Source organism: Ictidomys tridecemlineatus, chromosome 4 (genome assembly GCF_052094955.1).
Source record: "Ictidomys tridecemlineatus isolate mIctTri1 chromosome 4, mIctTri1.hap1, whole genome shotgun sequence".
In the NCBI taxonomy this organism is placed as follows: Eukaryota; Metazoa; Chordata; class Mammalia; order Rodentia; family Sciuridae; genus Ictidomys; species Ictidomys tridecemlineatus.
Window position 1 is genome coordinate 198,059,816 of NC_135480.1, and position 22,539 is coordinate 198,082,354.

Genomic DNA, 22,539 nt, shown 5'->3' on the forward strand with positions numbered 1-22,539 from the left:
GAGGAAGAGAGGAAAAGAAAGAGGGACAGAAAGGGAAGGAGGGAAGCTGACAAAGTGGCAGAAATAGAGCTGCCCACACCCAGGTCTGCAGGCTCGGAAGCTGGGCCTTCCCCACTGGGCACTCATGTTTGGGGCTGTGGCACCCATTCCATCAGTTCTCCGGACTTTCTGTTCCCTTCATTCCTTACTCAGTAGATGTTTGCAGGGCACTTGTTTAAGAGGGAAGTGTGGTCCTAGGAGTTGAGAGCAAGGTGTTCCTCTCTAGAGGCTCTGATTAAACACAGGAGATGAGATGTTTAATTGCAGCGCAGGGCCTAAAGTGCTGAGCCTCCAACAGAGTTTAGGAAAGGTGACTTCAGCCAGGGGGGGGAATGGAAAAGGAATGAATTAAAACATAGCTCTCAGCCAGGCATAGTGTAGCATGTACCTCTGTAATCCCAGAGACTCGGGAACCTGAGGCAGGAGGATCACAGGTTCAAGGCCAAATTTAGCAAGATCCTGTCTCAAAATAAAAAATAAAGAGGATTGGGGATGGAGCTCATTGGAGAGTGCTCTGGGTTTAATCCCCAGTACCACAAAAATAAATAAATAAGAGCATATTTAAAGAGATTTATTAAGAGATATTGGCTCATTGTATGTCAGGCCCTTTACTAAGAAAACTGTCGTATACTGTCAGGGGTGACCTCAGAACTGAGATTAGTTGCACCCATGAAGAAGCCGGTCCCCTGGTCCAGCTGTCCTTGCTGTCCCTGCCCTTGATTTCCTGCAGGGCACTTGCTACACATTGTGCAATTGCTTACTTGTGTCCCTTGTGCAGACCGGGAGGGCTTCTGCCTTGCTTGGGTCTGTGCTGTATCCAGCAGCCTGGCTCTCGACCTAGCACTTGGCTCACAGCAGGTGCTCTGGAAATATTTTTTTGGGAGGGAAGGATAGAGACAGAGAAATTTGGGGAAGTGTCCAGGATGATCCTTCTAGAAAAGGTGCTGTGTGTCAAACCCATATCTCCTATCTCTAAATTTCAAATTTTTTAAGTATCCCAATTGTGGCTTAGTGAGGAGGAATAGGGAAATCAAAAATCTGCTGATTGAGCCCTGGCCTTCATTTCAGTTTCTATGGTGTGGCTTTGGATACATCCCTACCCTCTCTGGGCCTAGCAAGAAGGTATTTCATTGAACAGCATGAACTCCAGGACAGCCTACAGGCGAAGGGAGAAGGAACAGACTGAACTCTGCCCCACCTCTTAAGCAGGATTTTTGAGGGAAACAAAACAAAATTTGGGGTTTCAGACAGAATATTGCTGAGAGGATGACACGCGAAATCGAGGACTAGCTTCCTATAGGGCTCAATGATTTTCCTATGTCCTTGCAGGATGGAGGGCAAAGCTGAATACATCCTCCCAACAGAAACAAGATATGTTGGGGAAATGAAGGACGGCATGTTTCACGGTGAAGGAACCCTGTACTTCCCCAGCGGGAGCCGATATGACGCTGTCTGGGAAAAGGGATTGGCCATCAAGGTGAACAGATGGGGGAGGCAGAGAGGGATCCTTGGACAGGAAGAGCCCACCCCCCCACTGCTGTGATGCTCTGCCCCCCTGTCTAGCACCCACCCATATCTATTTTGTATCTCTCCCACGTCTTGATTTCCCAGAATATTCTCTAGGATATTCTAGAATATTCTCCCTCTCAATCTGGAATGGTCCCTGAGGAGGCTATGAATCCTGCTATGCCTCTTATTATTTGACCTTGGGCCTATGACTTTACCTCTCTTGAGACTAGAGTTCCTCATATGTAAACCAGGGACAGTGGTTGTATTCATTGTCTATTGCTGCTGCAGCAAATTACCACAAATTTGGTGTCTTAAATCAGCACAGACAATCTCACAGATCTGGAAGTTGGCAGTCTAAACTGAGTGAGCTGCATTCCTGAGACTCTAGGGGACAATGTGTTGCCTTGCCTCTGGAAGCTGCCTGCATTCCTTGGCTCCTCACCATGCTTCACTCCCACCTCTGCTTCCTGCGTCACATCCTCTTCTCTGCCTCTGCTAGTATCATTTTGTTTTCTCTCACCCGGACCTTCCTACCTCTTTCTTATAAAGACCCTATGATTATATTTGGTGCACCCAGAAACCTCAGGAGAATCTCCCCCACTTCAAGATTCTTAATCTAATTGCATCTGCAAAGTCCTTTTTGCCATGCAAGTTGACATAATCACAAGTCCCATCGTATGTGAACCCCTTTGGAGGCCATTATTCAGCCTGCCACAGTAGTACTAGGCATCTCCTAGGAGGTTGTGAGAATAAATAAAGCAAAATATGTGAGCACTTTGCCAAGTTCTTGGCACAGAGTGGGTACTCAATAAGCACTAGCTCTGCTGCTGTCATACATCATCTAATCCAAGGGGTCTGAACCTGGAATTTGTGGCCCATGGATAGAATTCAGAGATCAGTGAACCTGGTTTATGCACAAAAGTTTCTGTATGTATGGGAGTATGTTTTTCTCTGGGAAAGAATCCGTAGCTTTCATGGAGTTTCACTGGGTGTGTTGGGCCCTGACTCATACATAACCTTAAAAAAGGTTAAGAAATACTTCTTATTTTATAACTTGGAGAAGCTAAACCTCAGGAAGGGGATATGACTTACCCAAGGTCACACAGTGAATTAATAGTACTGTGGGAATTTCCACCCATGTTTCCTGATGCCTAGGCCAGTGTAGATTCTGCATCCTGAGATTCCCTTTAGCATGGATGCAGCAAAAGCAGAATGCACATGTTTGGACAAAGGGTTGTGGCTGATGGTGCTGAATTTTCGGCTATGATAATAAAAGAATAATAAGTAACTTTATGAGTGCTTAATATGTCTGTGTGTAGAATTCTCTGAAGAATCAAAAGGGCATGCATGAACACATGTATATATACACTATACATATATAGAGAGAGATTTATTAAGAGATATTGGCTCATGAGATTATGAAGGCTGTCTCACAATCTGCCCTCTGCAATCTGGAGCCCCAGGAATGCCAATGGTGAAGTTCAAGTCCAAACTCAAAGGTTGAGAGCCATGGAGTCAATGATGTATTCCCAGTCAAAGTGCAAAGGCCCAAGAACTAGAAGTGCTGGTGTCCAAGGGCAGGAAAAAATGGATGTCCCTGCTCAGGCAGAGAGACAGAATTGGCCTCTTTTCTACCTTTTTGTTCTATTTAAGCCCTCAAAAGATTTGATGATGCCCACCTGCACTGGTGAGGGCAATCTAAAGTAATCATTCTACTGACTCAAATGCTAATCTCTGTGGAAACACCTTCACAGACACACTCAGAAATATTTTGCCAGCTATCTGTGCATTGCTTAGTCCAGTTGGGTTGACACATAAAATTAACTATCACAATCAGGCACTGTATTAAGTGCTTTACATGCACCATCTCATTGAATTCTCAATCGTCCCTATTAAATATACACCATCATTATTCTAATTTTACAAATGGGAAAACTGAGGGCCAAGAGAATGGGTTGTCTACCTAAATTCACAGAGTTCCCATCCTTTGGGTGGCAAGCACAGAGCTCAGAACTTTATACCCATTCCCTCCAATCTTCACAACCATAATAATTGTGACAATCATCACCTCTTTTCTATGGCAATAAGAACCCATCTCTTCCTTGACATCCACCTTCTCTTCAAAAAGTCTCCTGCTTCCTCAAGAGCACATGTGTTCTTTGTCTTCCAGGGCACATACACCTTTGCAGATGGGCTGCAGTATGATGCTAAGAACTGGCACTACTGCGATGGCTATGACCGGAGGTTTTACACGGAGATCTGCTTTGGCTTGAAGCCTTCAGGTATCCAGGCATCCGCCCTTTCCTTCACACCCAAACTGAGAGGGAAACTAAAGCAGTGTTAAATAGTGTCATGGCCTACTGAAGTAACCCAAGGAGTGGAGGAACTGAGCAGAGGCAGCAGAACACAAGAGAGCCAGGTCCTGGAGCCAGAAAGGCCAGTCCTCAAATCTTAGCTCCATCTACTAGCTAGGCACTGTGAATAAGGAACTGCCCCTCTGCACCTCAGCTTCTCCCCTTCAAAAGGGAACGATAACATCATCTACCTCACAAGATGGTTGTCGATAAGATAATTCCTATGAAGTGCATGGAACAGTGCCTCGCATGTGCTTGGCAGGTGCCTGGAAGGTGCATGGTACATGGTAGCTGTTTCTATTTATGGTACCTACTGCAACCCTAAAGATATGTAAACAGGCCAGGCACAGGGGCGCATGCCTGTAATCCCAGAGGCTCAGGGGGAGGCTGACACAGGAGGATGGCGATTTCAAAGCCAGCTTCAGCAACTTAGCAAGGTGCTAAGCAACTCAGTGAGACCCTGTCCCTAAATAAAATATAAAAAAGGGCTGGGATGTGGCTCAGTGGTTAAGCACCCCTGAGTTCAATCCCTGGTACAAAAAAAAAAAAAAACACATAAATAGTTAAAAAAGTGAAAGATAAGGGCAAAGAGCAGCACCAATGGAGTATGTGCTCTGTGGAGCCCGTGTTGGGAGGACTCCGTGGAATCCCTGTCTTCTTGACTCTCCTGAGAACCCTCCTGGACAACCTTCCCAGTCCCATGTCACAGAGGAGAAAATTGAGGTCATAAAGTTTGGACACGTTTCCTGGTGGCAGAGTTCATCTGGGAGCCAAGTCTCCCTCTCTGTATCACAATACCTCCCTGCGAAAGCCATGTCCAACCCAGAGGGCTGCGGCTGGACCAAGAGTCTGCCTTCAGGGAATGGTGTCTTAAGGGGCTCTCTGTGTTTCTAAGACTCATGTAAGGTTGGTGCATCTCAAGTAGAGCATAGTTCTGAGCACAGCTGAGGTGATACATTCCAAATGACAAAGTGACTTCAGAAACTGTAAAAAAAAAAAAAAATCTTAATTTAGGTTAGGAGAGAAACTGTGGTGCAGTTGTCAGCTTAGAGCCAGAAGGTCTGAGTTCGAGTCCTGGCATTCCCTCTCAATGGCTGGATAAACTTGGACAAGTCACTGTCCAACAGGGAAGAAACTTCCAGAAAGCATCCAGGCATTAGAATCAGATAGACCTGAACTCAGATTCCCAGCTGCTTTACTTCTTGGCTTTGAGACCCTGGGCCAAGAGACCTGTCTTCTCTCCCTTTCCTGTCCTGACACTTACTCCCCCATTTCTTCATCTTGCTCGTGTCTCCTCATCTCAACACCCCCCATTATTTCTGATGAGGTTTCCCATCGGTATACCCCCTCCCTTCACTTCCAACCTTCAACTGCCATCAGCTTCCAAATTGAAATCAAAGTCCCGAGACTCGGATTCTTGCATCCAGCTTCCCTTCCATGGGTTGTCCCTCAACTTGTCTGCCCTGGTTTCACTACCATCTCACCAACCCTGTCTCCCCAGTGATGACTACCTCAGTGAGTGTCAGATAAGCTACCTCTCAGCTTCCCTTTGCCCCACGGGCAATAGATCACCTGGTCCTAAGATTCTACCTCTCAAATATGTTCCTTCATTTGTTCATTCAACAGATACTGAGCACCTCGGTGCGAACCTCTGTCAGGGTTCTGCTCATCCTCTGCCAATGGCCTATTCCAGACCTCCTTCATTGCTCCCCTGGGTTACCTAACCTCCTCAGATCCCCACTCGCTTCCTAAACTCATATGTGAATACACAACTAGTGTAATTTCACAACATGTTCAACCACAAGAATGGCATCAAAATTGTAATGGGTTGCACCCCATATATATATAATATGTCAAAATATACCCTATTATCATGTATATCTAAAAACAACAAGTTAAAAAAAGATCCCACACTTCCTCCTGGGCTGGTCTCCATTCTGCAATCACTTGCATCTTTGGTAAGTATAAATCTGGTTACCACCTCCCAAACCTCCAACCTTGAGTATTTCCTACTACCCCAAAGGTAAGGATCCAAATTCATTTTTTTTTTTCATGACTGGAATTTGAAGCCGGGGCACTTTATCACTGAGCCACATCACCAGTCCTTTTTATATTTTGTTTTGAGACTGACCGTGTCTCTGGCTAAGCTGCTCAGGCTGACCTCAAACTTCAGATCTGCCTGCCTCACTCTTCTTAGTCACTGGAATTACAAATATGAGCCACTGCTTCCAACAAGGGTCCAAATTCTTAAAAATAACTCATTCACCAGCTCTTTCTAATGTCCCCAAGCTCTCCCTAGCTACCCACCCTCTCGGCCCTTCTTGCTCTTGCTATGGCTGCTTCCTCTCTGTTCCTCACAGACACCAAGTTTTTTCCCGCCGTTCTTTGACTTGGAATGCTCTAACCCATCCACTTTACTCAAATAACTCCTTCCCAACCTTCAGGTCTCAGTTTTATGTCCCTTTTTCCAGAAACCCCTTCCCTGAATTTCTAGACTGGGTGAGGTCTCCCCGTGGCATGTCACTAAGCAGCTGTGACCCTCCTCCAGAGCTGAGATCAGGAGTGTTCTGGCTCGATCTTCCTGTACCAGCTGTGAGCAACACCAATACAGAGCTTGGACTTACTAAGGGACACGTCCTAGCACCTAGCAGATTGCCTGGCATATAGGAGGAGCTCTGTAAAGAGTTTCTGTCAAAGGGATAATACTCCGGACATCACAGTGGAGGGAGAGAAGCACACTTGAGGAATCAAGGTAATGACATCAACAAAGCCATTTTGGCTGGTGGGGGAGGACCCAGAGCTGCCAGCCTAGGTTTAACTTGAGAACCTTGCATATCACTCTCCTCCTGGGTGATGGGGCCTAGACTTTGTCATGAGCTTTTTACCCCAACTGAGGCCTGTGGATAAAGAGCCCATGTGTGGGTGAAGAGAATTCAGCCCTCCTATGGCAGTTAGTTTCACCAAAGGGGAGCCTCTGCCAGGCTCAGAGGCAGTGTGGTGACCGTTCTCTGGCCTTCCCCTTCTCCTCCAGGGACTCCCAGTAGAGGAGCTCTGTCCTAAGAGCCCACTCCTTTCCCGTATCACTCTGCATTCTGCCTCAGAAGGCAGGCATTGTTAGGGCAGCTCTGCTGCTGGTCAAGGTGATGGTTAGGGATGACCCTTGACTTCTCTGAGCATCTGTGAAATGGGCATTGGCCTGAGGCTTCAGTGAGAGAATGACTGTAAAGCACTTGGCATGGAATAAATGCTCATTAATCATTAATCAATATGCATGGCGTTGGGGTCAGGGCCAGGCGTTATCATTAGCCAACATTAGAGCACCTACTCAGCAGGACATTGAGCTGTGAACATGAGGCAGTGTGGATGTGGGCATCCAACTGTCCATCCAGAGAACAGGGAATGACAGGGTCTACAATTAGAAGGAATTTAAGAAGTTATTTATTCCAACTTCTTCCTATACTCAGGCCACAGCATTCCACGATAACACTCAAGGTGCTGACACACAAAGTGCTTTGACTCCTCTTTCCTTCCTGGGCATCTCAGCGTCCATGTCTTGGGGCTGCACCCAGGCCCTGCCTCTCCCGATACAGGCACTTAGCACACAGATTCCAGAGCAGACTGCTTCCTAGCTGGGTAACCTTGGGCAAGTTACCTTGGGAACGCTACCTCTGTGTTCCTCTTGACCCCTTGGCTTCTCAGAGCATCAGTTCTCGTTCTCTCTCTCTCTCTCTCTCTCTCTCTCTCCCCCTATCTATCTATCTTTTCCTCTCTCTCTCTCTCTCTCTACACACACACACACACACAATTTTTTTTTATACTAGGGATTGAACCCAGGGACACTTTACCACTGAGCCACATCCCCAGACCTTTTGTAATTATTTTTTAAATTTTGGAACAGGGTCTCACTAACTTGCTTAGGGCCTCACTAAGTTGCTAAAGCTAGCCTCCAACTTGCAGTCCTCCTACCTTCAGCCTCCTGAGGCTCTGGGGTTACTGGTGTGTACCACCACACTGGCTGGTTTTCTTATCTATAAAAAGCATAATGCCTGGCACAAATAATCACTCAATAAATGGCAGCCACTGTGGTAACTAGGTGAGAGTCAAGTTTCTCCACTCTCTGACCCTTGTCCCCCTAACCCATTTCCTTCCTTGTATTCTCCCTTGTATGTACTCTGCTCCACAAGGTTTCTGAGTGAAGCTGGAGGACTCATACCTGTGGCCTTTGCCCACACTTTGAATGCCATCCCTCTCCTGGACCTGCCCTCCCGTCCACCTGGGCAACTCTGAATCAGGCTCAGGGTCTCGCTGACTCTAGAACCTGAATCCTTTATCAAGGTATTCCAAGAAGGAGAGGAGCAAGGGGAAGAGTAAGGGTCAGGAGAAAGACAGAGTAGCATTCCCAAGATCCTGCTCACAGTCCCATTTTCAGAAATCTCCTTGCGTCTCTGTTCTTGCTTGGTTTTCTTCTAACTCAGGGAACGTTTAGTTCAATATGAGCATCCAGCCACAGTGGGTCTCAAGGGGGCATTGGTTTGGATTCGGCCTTGGTAGTAAACTAATCGCTTGTTGTACCTTTTCAAGGTATCTCTCAACTCACCAACATGGATCCACCAAGAACAATTCCCCCAGCCTCCTATGACTGTGGAGATGGCTTCTACGATCCCAACACTCGGATAATTAAGGACTATAGGAACCGCTTTCTGAGAAACGCAGGTGGGTTTATTCCGACACCCTTGGCATGCTTTCTCTTCTCTTTATCCACATTTAAGATTTTGCATTTGATCAGAAAGAACCTTTTGATGACAAGACAAAAATTGGACTTTTTTGTGGCTGGTAAGTCTGTACGTAGTCTTAGAGTGGGGTCAAGGACATCTAACTGTGATGGCACAAGTGAGTATAGCACTGAAAGGATCGAAGTAGTCATTTTGGCATGCATTCCTTCAATAGCATGTAATGGACACCTATTCTGTGCTAGACACTGGGCTTGGTCAGCAAAGCTAGACACGAATCCCTTTCCCCATGAGCTTCAATTCCAACAGGCAGCAGACAAGGCCTGCAAACAGTTGATTGTGTCATAGAGTAGGCACCACCAGAAGGAAAAGTATGGCCCTGGGAGGAGGGAAAATAGGTGTCCCAGAGAGGTGGGAGCTACTATGGAAGCATGATTAAGGAGTTCCGAGTTCAGAACTGGCCCGTCAAAGAAGGTTTCAAAGATATGACAACTAAATGGAGTCCTGAAGAGTAACTGGGAATTGAGCCCAGGCAAGGGGAAAGGGTTCCTGTCAGAGGAAGGAGCATGGACTCAGGCAGAGGGAGGAGCAGTGCCGCGTGGCCCAGGAAGGCCGGTGGGCACAGCCAGCTGGAGGATTCAAGTGGGGAAGAGAACACAAACCTGAGCAGGCTGAGAAGGACTGATGTACAGTGCCTTAACTCACAGGAGCCCAGCGCACAAATAAGAACATGAACATGTTTGTGTAATGCAATGATCCTTAACGTTTAATCCCTTTCCTGGAGTCACAGTCCTACTAGGAGTAACCGTTTTTGTGGGACCTGATGCCCACACATGCATACACACAAGTACACATGTTCACACGCACATTTTGCATATAGTCTTAAGGGATCGTTGGTCCCTCTAGAGACTCAGGTCCAGAAACCTTGCTCTGTCATGAGAAAGAAACTGACGAATGGACCAGAATGGCTTTACTGGTTGTGGACAGCATCCTCTCCAATAATGACAGCCATAATGATCAGAAAGTTGCCTCTGAGGAAGGTATTAGAGCAAAGCAAATGGTTGACATGTCTGTGGCTGGAATCCCGGAGCTGGGGCATTGGAGGAACCGGGCCAACATGTGCTCTCCGACTGTCCTGACTCATGTTTCTTTAATGACTTTCTCCATGAACACAGAGCACTGTTTACTCTGTAGAGCACTGAATGCTCACAGGCTCACTGTGGGCTTCTCTGGTCAGATGAGCTAAGGAGTTGTCACATCCAGCAGTCCTGACCAGGTTTATTTATTGAAGGCTTCTCAGGACTTTGATATGCAAAAAGGCTTTGTGTTTTTCCTCAGGTATCCAAAATTCAACTGTAATTAATGACTCATTTCTGTAATTATTTGCTTAATATCTGTCAGATGCATGTGGGAAGGGACTGTCTACCTTGTTTCCACTCGTATCAGTCAGGGGCCAGCCAGAAAAACAGAAAGAACTGAACATCAGGAGCTCCGCTAAGTGGCTACTGGAAACCCAAAAAGCAAATGGCGTTCATTGAGGTAGCAGTCCTGCCTCCAGGACTCGGGCCAGCATCAAGAGCCTGGGTTAGGAGGATCTGGAAGGTCCGTGGAGGGACCTCAAGGAACCGCAGTCAGACCTCCGAGAGGGCACTGTCCAGCTGGGCTGGCTCTTTGGGAGCTCTCAGGAGGGGCCCTGCAGAGCGGGGACCCTTGGCCTCTGAGGAGGGTACACTGGTCAGCAAGAGCCTCCAAAAAGAAGGATGAAGCTGGCTCTGGGAGTGTAGGTCAAAACAAAAAACTCCTGGAAACTGGACATGAAATGAGTGTCACTCTGAGCAACACTGACATGAACATCAAGCAGAAGAGAAAAGAATGTGACTCCTCTGTCCACAAGAGCTGCCGGCAAAGCAGAAGTGTTGTCCAGTCAGCCCCGGGCCCCGCATGGCAAAGCAGAGTGCAGGGGGCCAGTGAGCGCTTCTACCTGGCCCAGACCACATCCACACCCGCCCTCCTCAGACGTGTCCTCTATGCTTTCTTGTATAGCGAGTTGCAATCATTCTTCCCAAAGATACCTCACCTCTCCCGCAAAGGAGAAATGAGATAGAGGCCCGGTGGAGATTGTGTCCATCACAGAAGCATAAAAAAAAACAAGAAATGATGATTCCCAGAATCCTGTGAGCAGAAGAAGCCATCCTTGGTGATTAAGCTCATAACACATCATGGGAAGAGAAGACCATTCTTAGGAAGCCTATAGAATGAAGGACACTGAGAGTCTGCAGGTATTTGTCGAGTACCTGCTGTGAACCTGGCTCCTGTTAAGCATGGTGGTGGTAAGAATGTCAGAATCATCTGTCAAGGAGCAGAGAAACTAATGGTACAGTAAGTCATAATAATAGAGTCGCTGCCGGAGAAGTAAGTGGGGACACCTAAATCTGGAGGCCAGCAGGCCATGGAGGTTTTCTGGAATAACCAGAATCTATTCAGAAACCTAGAAAAGAGCAGACAAATACCCAAAGTTGGGAAGAGTGTTAAAAACAGAGGGAACAGCACATGTAAAAGCTTAGAGTTGGGAGAGAATATTTTACCTCAAGGGAGCCCAAGTAGTTCAGGATCATGAGATTATGATATGTGGGTGGGAAAAGAGCAAGAGAGGAAGCCCAAGAGTCCGGGTTACAGCAGTGGGAAAGATCTTGAGTGTCTTTTCGCCATGTGACAGTGAGGACTAAGGGAAGGTCTTAGCAAATAGCCTAGTAAGTGCTTTGTCCTTTAGAAAGACTTCTCTGTTTAGAGAAGAGGCCAAAGTGGGCAAAATTAGATAGAAGACCTTTCTGGTAAGATGGTGGGAGAGGGGCATCTGGATTCCCAATCCTGGCCCTACCTCTCAAGCTGCCTGCTGGCTGCCTTGTATCAGTGCCTTCCCTCTCTGGGCCCCTTTCTCTTCATGTGTAAAATGAGGGAGTTGGGCTGGATAATTTCTAGGGTGCTTCCAACCTTAAGAGTCGAGGATGGAGGAGAATATAGCCAAAGGATATTTTGGTCCTGATATTATAAGATGGACCAAGTTCAGAGTGTCCTGAAAACCACTAAAAGGGAGCCTCTGTTCCTGGACACCTAGTCATTACCCCTGACTCACGTCCCCCTGCAAGGGACTGACCTGCACTCTGTCCATCTTGTCTTGCTCAGGGCCTTTCTCTCCAATCTGCCTCCATAAACAGTGCTTCCTGTTGGCATCCTGAGGCGGGAGCTGGTGGCTCTCTGGGCCTGGCGTGGGTGACTGAGGCCATCCCAGAGTAAACACAGTGCCTCTGCCACTGCTATTATGAAGCCATGCCACTTGGGTGGGTCAGGGCTGGGCACTTATTTTTTTAGCAGGTCACAGACTGGGGCACCAGCAAAGAGTTGCCTTCGGTTCCCCTTCAGACCTCGGCTCTTTCCCTGTCTCCTGTGGGCTCATTTTCCCTAGTCAGAAGCTTGCTTTAGGCCTAACTGATAAAACCCAGCTGCTGCTGAACTAAAAACATGCTCAATTTACTGGATGTGGGTGTTGGAGAACGTCTTTCTTAATTGGGAAGGGTGGTACCTTGCTGGATTGCTGTGCAAATCATTTTTCTTTTGTGTGAGGGATGGGATCTTGCTTTGCTGCCCACGCAGACCTTGAACTCCTGGGCATAAGCCATCCCCCTGCCTCAGCCTATAAAAATTTAAATCCATCCTTCCACTCCTCAAAAAGGCTTTGAACACCTACAACATGCCAAAGGTTCAGGGCAGGCAACATATTCTGACTATACAGCTCACAGTAAAGAATTTTACATCATGGCCCCGTTCTCTCTCCCACATACACATGCATGCATGCACATGTGTGTATCTTTGCATATACAATGTATTATGTTTTTTTTCTCCTCTATTTTTTGTTAAATATAGGTTGCTATGCACTAAATTAGTTCATAGTCCCTATAGTAGTCAGGACTTGCCATTGTAGAGTATTTTTCTAGACAGCCTTCCCTGTCCCACCTGGCCCTCTCCACTGCCCTGACTGCATTAGAGGTCTATCCTCTGTAGCCTTCCCGAGCCTCCCTAACAGTACTTATCCAGTGACAGTGGAAGTATCTTTATTTGGGAGCTGCTTCAGGACAGGAACCATGTGACTATCTGAATCTCACTATGTCCCCAGCATCTCACACAAGTCCCATGAGTTGGAGCTGATTAAGTGTAAAAGAAAAAGCAAGCAGACAGGCAGAGCACCTGCTTGCAAGTTCCTCCTATTCTTCGACCAATTATACAAAATTCAATACCTGGCACATAATAGACAACTTATTATTCTGAATAATGAAAGCAATCTACTGTATTTCTAAGCACTCTCAAGTTTTCAAAGCAGCTTAACAGCCATCAGAGGTCTCAACCCAGTGACTCTCAGACCACATCTGGTCTGCAAAGTTTTTGTTTGGTTGTTCCAATTCTTGAAATTGCTTGGGTTTGGATCTCTAGTCCCTAATCCACCATGGACCAGCTGTGTGATCATAAGTAGATTACTTTTGCTTCCAGATCGTCAGTTTCCTCATCTGTGAAATGGGCAGTATACCTCTCTGGAGGAGTTGTGGTTAGGAAAGATGAGATTCAGTATGCAAAATACATAGTACAGCACCTGGGCCAGGACAGGTGTGCAGTGATTGGTAGTTGTGTCTGGTGTTAGGATAATTGTTCACTCAGGCTGGAGGAGAGAGAAGAAAGTTAAGCCCTGATGTTTGTTAAGCTTTTTCTAACTGCTGCAGAGCAAAGAAGTCTCTAGGGAGACAAATGTGATTAGATATTCTCAATCCTTCTGCCTCCACAGGTTTTCACTTGGGAAATGAAATGCTGGTGGGAGTTTGGGGTCTGCAGGCTCTCAGTCCTGGCCTAATTTTGAAGGTCCATCTTCCATCCTCTGACCTCTTCTATCCCCTGTCCTAGTCCAGCCAGGCTAGCTGACATGCATTGGGACACAAATCCTGCACATTTTACCCCCTTACATATTCCTCCAGCACAGATTGCCCTTCCTCCTTTCTCCACCTATCACCTTCCTCCTCATCTGTCAATGCTTAGCAAATAACAGAAAGCCATGACATCTTTGTTAGTAATCACCAAAGAAAGGTGTGCAGCTTCCCCTGCTCATCCACAACTCAGAGACAGGGGGTGGAAAAGGAATGCTCCTTGTGGAGGAGCTTACCAGCTTACCTCACCTGCTCTCTCTCTCTCTCTCTCTCTCTCTCTCTCTCTCTCTATATATATATATATATATATATATATATATATATATATATATATATATATGTAGTTGGACACAATACCTTTATTTTATTTTTATGTGGTGCTGAGGATCGAACCCAGTGCCTCACACATGCTAGGTAAGCATTCTTCCACTGAACCACAACCCCAGTCCCCACCCACTCTTTTCAATAGGGTAATTTGCATGAGCCATAATTAGTGATACCTGGTCTCAGATGGGTTAATAACTTGCTCATGGTTACACAACTTGTGACAAAATTAGATTTGAACCCAAATCTTCCAAAAGCCTGTTTGATATGTTCTGACTATGAGTAGTATCCCCCAAGGTCCATTTTTGGAGGCTCAGTACCTAGGGTGGTACTATTAGAAAATGCTATGGTCATTCAGAAGGTGGGGTTTTATAGGAGGTCTTTAGGCCATTGGGCACACGCCATCCAAGGAGACCCTCAGTCTTTCCACTTGGCTTTCTGGCTTGTCATCACAAGCTGTTTGCTCAACCATGTGCTCCTGCCGTGATAGTCTGCCCTAACCAGATGCCCAAAGCAACAGGGCTGCCCAGTCTTGGACTGGAACCTTCAGAAGCATGAATTAAATAAAACTTTTCTCTTCATAAGTTGTCACAGGTATTCTGTTATAGTAACAGGAAACTGACTAATATACTGTTCCTTTTGTCCTTCTTGCCAGCATTGCCCTAATTTATTCCGTATGCATATTTATCTAGACAGGGGCATGTCTGATTCATAGTTGTTCCTCCACCAGGCACAATTCCTAGAATGCATCGGGAGCTCAGTAAGCTTCCTAAATGAATGAAAAGGTCCTTTTAGAGTCTTAAGACAAAAACATTATGGTCCCTAGAATGAGATACTACCTTATTTGAAAAGCGGTCCTTTCTTTATACACTGAGAGCCAGTAAGGAAGCATTTGAAGATATTTGAGATAATTGCCTTTAATATGATGGGAAATTGGGAGATTAACTAACCCTGCCCCCTCCTACATGTCTCTTTCAATCCTCTCAGGAAGGCTAAGCCCGAGCCGTGTTGGCGGTTTGTACATGTATTTCTTTCATGTCACTGTTGCTTGCCTCAACGTTACTCGTAGGAATCATTTGCAAAATAACTGCACCACTAATCCTTACTCCCTCCCCCCAATTAATGATACCCCATGCGAGTGTCTCCGATGAAAGGCACATTATTAATATTCAAAGAAAAAACCCTCATAACCATTTTAACATATACAACTAACAATGAACTAAATTTGCTTTGTGGAAGACAGAGAGTGAGCATCCCAAATTAGTTTATGTGAAAGCTGAAATTCTTCCCCGAAAGGTCTCAGTACCATCCTCAAAGAATATCCTGATCATCAGAAATGCCGTCAAGATTCCCGCCAACATTATCCCCTTTGTTGTCTGAAATGTCGAATCAAGCACATCTGGCAAATGTCCTAGAGCTCACAAATCTTTCAAACAGCATATAATTCCCAATGGTTAAAGAGATAACGCCACCGCTTAATCGCGCTGCTCTTCAAAATAGCACCAACTTTCCTTCAATCAGAAACAATGGCTTTGGCTTCTTAAAAATATCACACACCAGTGATTATTTGCAGAGAGGGCCTTTTTGCGTTTGAACCTATGGGTTCCAGACAGAATTTAAAATCAACCGTAAGCCTCATTTGAATGTACACTGTTAAGTGGACACTGGAAAGAAGGGGTGTGAATTGGGGTCTTAGCAGTGACCTACTGTGTGATTCAGAGTCTTTGGGAGGTGTCAGGGGCTTCACCCAGGATGAGAACGAGGAAGATGAAGATGATGATGGCAATGAAAGGTAACATTGAGGGAGCATTTACCATGCCCTGGACACTTCCATAGAGGAGGAGGGGAATCCTCCTGGGAGCCTTGTTTGACAAATGAAGAAACTGAGGTTTGGTGAGGTAAAGAATTTCCCCAGGAAATTTGCAGGAATAGGATTCACACTCAGTCTCATCTCCTTCCAAGGTTTTTCTCTTTCCACTCTGCCTGGCCAGCTCCAAGATCATCTCTTCAAAGAGGTATGGGCAAGAAGCCCCAGCATTGGTGTTTATCTGCTCCCCAGACAACTTAGAAGAGGGTGACACTTAAGCTGCAGAGTGAACACCTAGAAATGAAAGACCACTTTGGCCTTCTAAAGTTTCTTGGCATTATTGTAGTTGGTGGGTTTTGTAGTATGAGACACTGAACCCAGAGGAGCTCTACCAGGGAGCTGTGTCCTAAGCCCTTTTTATTTTTGGAGACAGTCTCACTATGTTGCTGAGGATGGCCTTGAACTTGCAATCCTCCTGCTTTAGCCTTAGTAGATGGGATTACACAGGTGTGCACCACCGTACCCAGCTCTGGCATTGTTTAAACACGTTGAAAACTGGGAACACCTCAAATGTCCAACAGAAGTAGACTAGTTAAATAACATAAGGTATATTCTTACAATAGAATACAATGTAGACATTAAAAAATAGCAGCAGAGAAATAAACCTTATTGATATACAAAATTATCCATGTTCAATTTCAGGTGAAAAATAAAGATAATAATAATAACCAGTGTTTACTGCCTGCTTGCTATGTTCCAGGTGCTGATGGAAGCACATTACAGGCATTATTTTATTTCATTTCATCTAATCCTCATGATAACACAGAAAAATAGGGGGCTGGGGATGTGGCTTAAGCGGTAGCGCGATCGCCTGGCATGCGTGCGGCCCGGGTTCGATCCTCAGCACCACATACCAACAGAGATGTTGTGTCCGCCGAGAACTAAAAAATAAATATTAAAAAATTCTCTCTCTCTCTCTCCTCTCTCACTCTCTCTTTAAAAAAAAAAAAAAAAAAAAAAAAACAGAAAAATAGGATCACTTGAGCTCAGGAGTTTGAGTCGAGCCTGGGCAACATAGTGAGGCCCTGTCTTTAAAGGAAAAAAAAATGGCCAGAGTGCTGAGGAGGGAGGTGGCTCAGTGTAGAGCACTTGCCTAGCATGCGTGAGGCCCTGGTTCCCATACCAAAACCACAGAATCATACAAACAAAAAACCTGGCCAATGACCAAGGGACTTTCAATGCCTCTACCAAATCAATCTGAAATCACAGCCTTTCTCAGACAGGTGAGAAACCTGAGATCTAGAAGGCAAATCACATGCCCGACCCCACACAGCCTGGCCATGTAGAGCTGGGGCCAGAGCCCTGCTTTCCCACTGCCCGACACAGCTCTTTCTGAAAACCCAGCTACCTCTCCATGATGCCTCCCTAGCGGTTTCTGCAAAATGGCAGAGTGAGTCTCCCGCACAGCTCCCTCCCGTCATCTCTCCAGCAAGACAAAAGGCAATTTACCCAAATGTGATAATCACCTGGAGGCTGGCACGCAGGGGCATCCCTGCTTTATCTGTGGTATTGTCAGCAGCACTGTAATGAAGGCTTTGTGGAGGGATAATATCACACTCGTTACTGCCAAATGAAATGCCCTTGCGATCGCACGTCGCTGCCAGCAGACATGGCATTTGCTATAAGCAAAAGGGGTAGGAAGGGAAGCTCTGAGCATCGAAGCCTCCTCTGCCAGGGACTTATCACATTCCAGTCCTTTGACGAAATGCCATTCTCCCTCTTTGGCAGATGGGGAAACCAAGGCTGGAGAAGTAGATTATTTACTTGTCTTGCTTCTATTAAAGGGAAGAATCAGAATTGGACCCCAGATCTCTCTGACACCAGAGGCCACACTCTGAACCAATGAGACATGCTGTGGCCTTTTTGTGTCGTGAACCTCTCTAAGAATCTAGGCCAAACTATGAATATTCTACCCAGTTTTTGGAACCTATCAGCAGAAGTTTGCCCACAGAAGGCAGGATTGGCCACCTGGAAGCCATCCACAGGCTCCTGACAAGATCTCTAAGAGTAACAGCCTGCCCCTGCCCGCCCCTCCCTGACCTGCCGAGTTGCCCCTGGAGCCCAACTTCACAGGCCCTGGAAATCCCCCTCCAGCCACAGTGCCCATCAGTAACAATGTGTCCCCCGCCCCCACAGCAGTCTGGAGGCATCCAGGGGACACAGCTTCCCCTTCCGTGGCTGGAGTCAGCCCAGCCAGCACCAGCATGGTTTGTTTGTCTCCTTTAATAGAAGTGCATGCAGGGCCAAAGCCCATGGGGCAAGCCCCTCACCTCATCCTCAGCTCTTACTCTGGAAGTTAGAGCCTTTGGCTCAACCTCAGGTCTAAGAGAGGCAGACAGATTAGGAGCTGGGCAAAGAGTCAGCCAGATCTGCTTACTAGCTGTGTGACTCTGACCTAGTCTCTAACTTCTCTGAGCTTCAGTTTCTTCATCTGGAAAATGGGGATAAAAATAGGACCCTTCCCACAGGGTTATGTGAGCATGAAGGAGAAAATGCTAGGGGTAGAGAACAGAACTCACCCAGCCGAGTGCTTGGTACATATCAGCCATTGAAATGGTGGTTATTTTGCACCCTGGGGTAAAAAGTTGAAAAGCAGGGGCCTCCCTAACTTCACATCCAAAGGAGGAGCTACTGTCACCTTGGCATGCTGCCCTGTGTCCTCTGCCCATCTGCTTTTGATGCCAGTTTCAAAACTGGTCCAGAGGCCTGCAGGTTCCTGATCTGACTTGCCCTTGGCATTCTGTTCTAAATGTGGCCTCATCATCCGCATCATTTCTTATCCATCTAGAGCCTTGGACTCCCAAGCTCCCCACAGACACAGGCCTTCACTGAGCCACTGTGTACACTAGGATTTTTCAGGTAGGAGCCAGACCCAGCACCTACCCCACAAACCAGATGCGTAAACAGATGGTCACAGGACTCGGTTGGGTGTTCTCTGGACAGAAGCCTGGGTGGGGCCTGAGTTTAGTTTAGTAATATAGCTTAGTATTAAATATAGTTTAGTCATAAATATAGTTTAGTAATAAAAATAACACAGACCATCCAAGACACATGAGGAAGGCAGCCCAACACAACTCTCTAGTCCTTGTCATATTTATGCTTATTTTTAATTTGAAATATCCAACATGAGGTTGTCTCCCCCTAAAAGTGAGGCGTGCCCCTGTTTCTCTGGTGCTACCACAGCCAGAATCACATTGGCTGAGGGAGCACAAAGAAGAGTGAGCATGTCCCCAGCCTAGTCGAGATGGTGTCCTGGACAAGGAGGTGCCCGGCCAGGCCTTAAAGGGCAGGATTTTGTTGCACAGAAGGGAAGGAACAGCATGGACAAATGCACAGAGAGATCCAGGGGCCCGGGGTACTCGGGACGGAGCCCTGAGATCTGCCTGTGTTTTGGGGGTCAGGGATGAATCAAGGAGGCCTCCTTCAGGTTTTGACAGGAGTACAGCAGTGGGTCTGGGTGGGGCATTCGAGGCAGAGGGAGCTAGGGCCTTGAGTGCTGGTTGGGGAGTTTGGCATCTGTCCTTCAGACAGCAAGCAGTAAGGCCTGGAGTTGTAGAAAGGTTTCTCAGGGAAGTGGGTAGTGACCATGGGTAGCAGCTCTGAAGACAGACTTGACTATGACCCTGCATCCACTCACTAGCTGTGTGAGCTCAGGAATATATCTTCACCTCTCTGAGTCTCCGTACCCTCCCTGCGAAACATATGACAGCATTGAATTTGCAGATTGCTTCAAGGACTCTATGAATTCTAGTCTTGCTGGAGTTTTGTAGATTCCTACTTACCATCACTCAGTGTCCCCACAACCGTGGCCTAATGGAGTCCTCAGCATCTGCCAGCTGAACAATGGGCTCCCAACTGCTAGGCCACCTTCAGTCCATTGTCTACATGCAGCCAGAGAGCAGGAGTGAGCAAGGCTACACTGACAGAGTATCTGTGGCACTTGGCTTCTCTGAGCTGCCTAAGTAGGGTGGCTAGGTAACATGAATGTGGTTAGCAAACACAAATCCAATTATTAGTACTCATAAAATAAAAGCAGGAAGCAAGAAGAATAGCTATAGACAGTGCTGGTGAATGTGCACCCTCCACCCAGCACACACTTGCTCTGGAGGGAGTGTGAGGGCCTGAGTCGGTGACCTCTGTCCCTGGGTGCCTCCAATCCTGGGATCACCTTGCTCTAGTATTTAAGGATCTGTATTGCTCACAAATACAAGCTCACTATGCATCTACACCTCAACAGCAGGAGTAACTGTCCCAGCAATGTCAGAAGAATGGCTGTGTGGCACTTAATGAGATGTTCTTCTCCAGCTTAGGGCTCCCTAAGAGATTTCCAAGGCTCATAGTGACTATGGGCATTTTCCCCATACCTATCAACTGGGTGCCACCATACAACTGAGAGAACACCAACTGCACATTCACAGAGGTGTTTGAGGACTGCGTGAGAAGGGGCATGCAGAGTGCCTGCCAGGCATCACACCTGACACACAGAAGGGCTTCCTAATACCAGGCAGCTCTATCCCCTGCCCGACTCACCCCTCCCCAGTGATATCCCTAATCCTGCTGCCTGACCTTAGAGACCCTACCCCAATTATTTCAATATATTAAAACAGAATGTAACCATACTCCCACATTGAATACACATTTTTTTTTTTTGCTCTTAAAACTTTGAAAGGATCCTTTTAACTTTGCTTGGTTAATTGCTTAACTACAAGTTTAACAATTGGCTGTGATTTCTTGAGAGCCATACGCATGCTGGAAAATTCTGGCAAAATGAAGAAATAGAGCCTGCAAATGGGAATTCAAGAATAATGAAATTGTTTGCTTTCTAAGTTTAATTAATCAAATCTGAATGTATTAATTAGAACATTTATTAATTTCAGTTTTATGGTTTCTCTTTTTGATATTTTAGAGTCAATCATTTTTTCCAAGCCTCTTACATTTGAATAGGCCTTGAAAAGCTGGTGGGTGCTGGGCCCTGCACCTCTGGTTCCCAGCAGATGAAGTGGCTTGCCCTAATTCACCTGCAGCCCCCACCCACCCCCAAAGATGATTCTTTACAGGAAAAAGCAAGAGCAGCCCTAAGGCCTCCCACCAGCCCTTGGAGGCTCTGCCTGGGCAATGACCCCTCAGTCAATATTGACGATGCTGTGGCCTTGGCCGCTGGCCACCACCATTGCCAGTGAAGTTCAAAGCCTCTTTCTTGTCAGGAGTCATGACAGGGAGGCCTGGGTGTTGCCACCCTCCCTGTGGCCCTGCCGCACCTGCCTACACAGCCCTGCCTTTGCCAGAGGGTGTGGGAGCAGCCCACAGGCTGGGATCCCAGCCTAGAGTTTTCTTTAGGATGGGCCTTGACCCCAAGAAAGAGAGCAGCCCCCCATGATAGAAACCCTCTTGCTCCTGTGCCTGGCCTGGCTCCAGGCTCACTGCCAGTCTGGGCATCTTGGATGAGCACAGGGCCCTCTGAAGGTGGGCAGTGCCTCCTCCCTCTGCGTGTGATCTCACACAGGCTTCAGACCCCTAGGCACACACACCAATTCACTCTTCTGTGTGAGAAAAACTGGATGGAAGCACACACCTTTGTGCATGTGCATACACTCCCTGCTTCACCAATTGTGACCAGTACCAGGGCACACTGAGCCTTCCCCTCTGCCCTGAAGGAACAGCAAATTATTGCACCCTTCTAAACCTCCACCTTACTTCCTCGTCTTAAGTGGGGGCAACCTTTCCTCATTCACTGAGGAAGGACGAAATACACAGAGCCAGGCCCCCTAGGTGGCTCTTTCTCTGCCCCTGGCCAGACTCAGTTTCTTCTGGGTCTGCTCCCTTTCCCAGCCCCCATCCCACCCCCAACTCACAGGCAGGACCTGCATAGCCATGGTGACCGCAGATGTGCCTAGCCCAAAGGTGTGCCAAGAGGTGGGGTACCCAGTGACCCCAATCCACCTATTTACCCTACCTGGGCTCACCTGCCCTGGCCTGCCCTCCTGGCTTTGAATAAAACTCGTTATTCGTGAGCTATCGTGCTTGATCCTTATGATGTTGATCCTGTGTAAAGACCTTCTCCTCCCTTAGCTCCCCACATCCTGGCAGGGAACCAGAAGTCCTAGGGGTGTCCTGGTGAGTCCTTTAAGGATGGTCCCTTGTAGGCATCTAGTTTGGGAATTAAGGACCCATCAGAGGGATGATTGTAGTTTCTACTTCCTGGGTCTCTAGGCCTCACTGTGCCCTCTGCAGGAAGTCTGTTTCAACCCAAAGTACAGACAGGAACTCAGCTCAGAGATTCAGAGTGGCCTGTCCTTTATCACCAAGCAAGCTGAAGGCTCACTACCTGACCTAGGCCCGTCTGATACCAGAACTCCTTCCAGTCCATGCTTTGCACCCAGAAGTCTCACCTTGCAAGGCAGCTTCTGGTTTTCCTTTGTTTTTTGTTTGTTTGTTTTTTGGCATTGCCTGCGCACCACGCATTGTGAAGCTCTATTCAGGAAAGATCTCACTGGATCCTCCCAGCAAACCTTCCAGGCAGACACATTCACAGATGAGGGAAAGAGACCCATGGAGGTGAGGCCACTTACCCAAACTAGTGGCACTGAGCACCAAAGCCAGAGCATGTTCTTAAGCACCATGCCATGCTGTCTCTCTCCCTGTTGACCATCTGGGAATCACTATTTCCCTGCAGCTATTCTGAGACTTTCAGGATCTCTTCTTCTATACTGTCCTGCACACTGCACTGACGTCACTCATCCTCAGCAGGC

General features: G+C 47.0%; 1 protein-coding gene across 1 annotated transcript in view; it reads left to right on the forward strand.

The window, feature by feature from the left end:
• The window catches only part of Morn5 (MORN repeat containing 5), a 32,372-nt gene that overhangs the window by 3,719 nt on the left and 6,114 nt on the right, over nt 1-22,539 (forward strand). Inside the window, exons 2-4 of the mRNA XM_005321148.4 lie at nt 1,369-1,516; nt 3,719-3,830; nt 8,484-8,615. Of these exons, the coding sequence (XP_005321205.1) occupies nt 1,369-1,516; nt 3,719-3,830; nt 8,484-8,615 (392 nt within the window). The remainder of the gene's footprint in view (nt 1-1,368; nt 1,517-3,718; nt 3,831-8,483; nt 8,616-22,539) is intronic.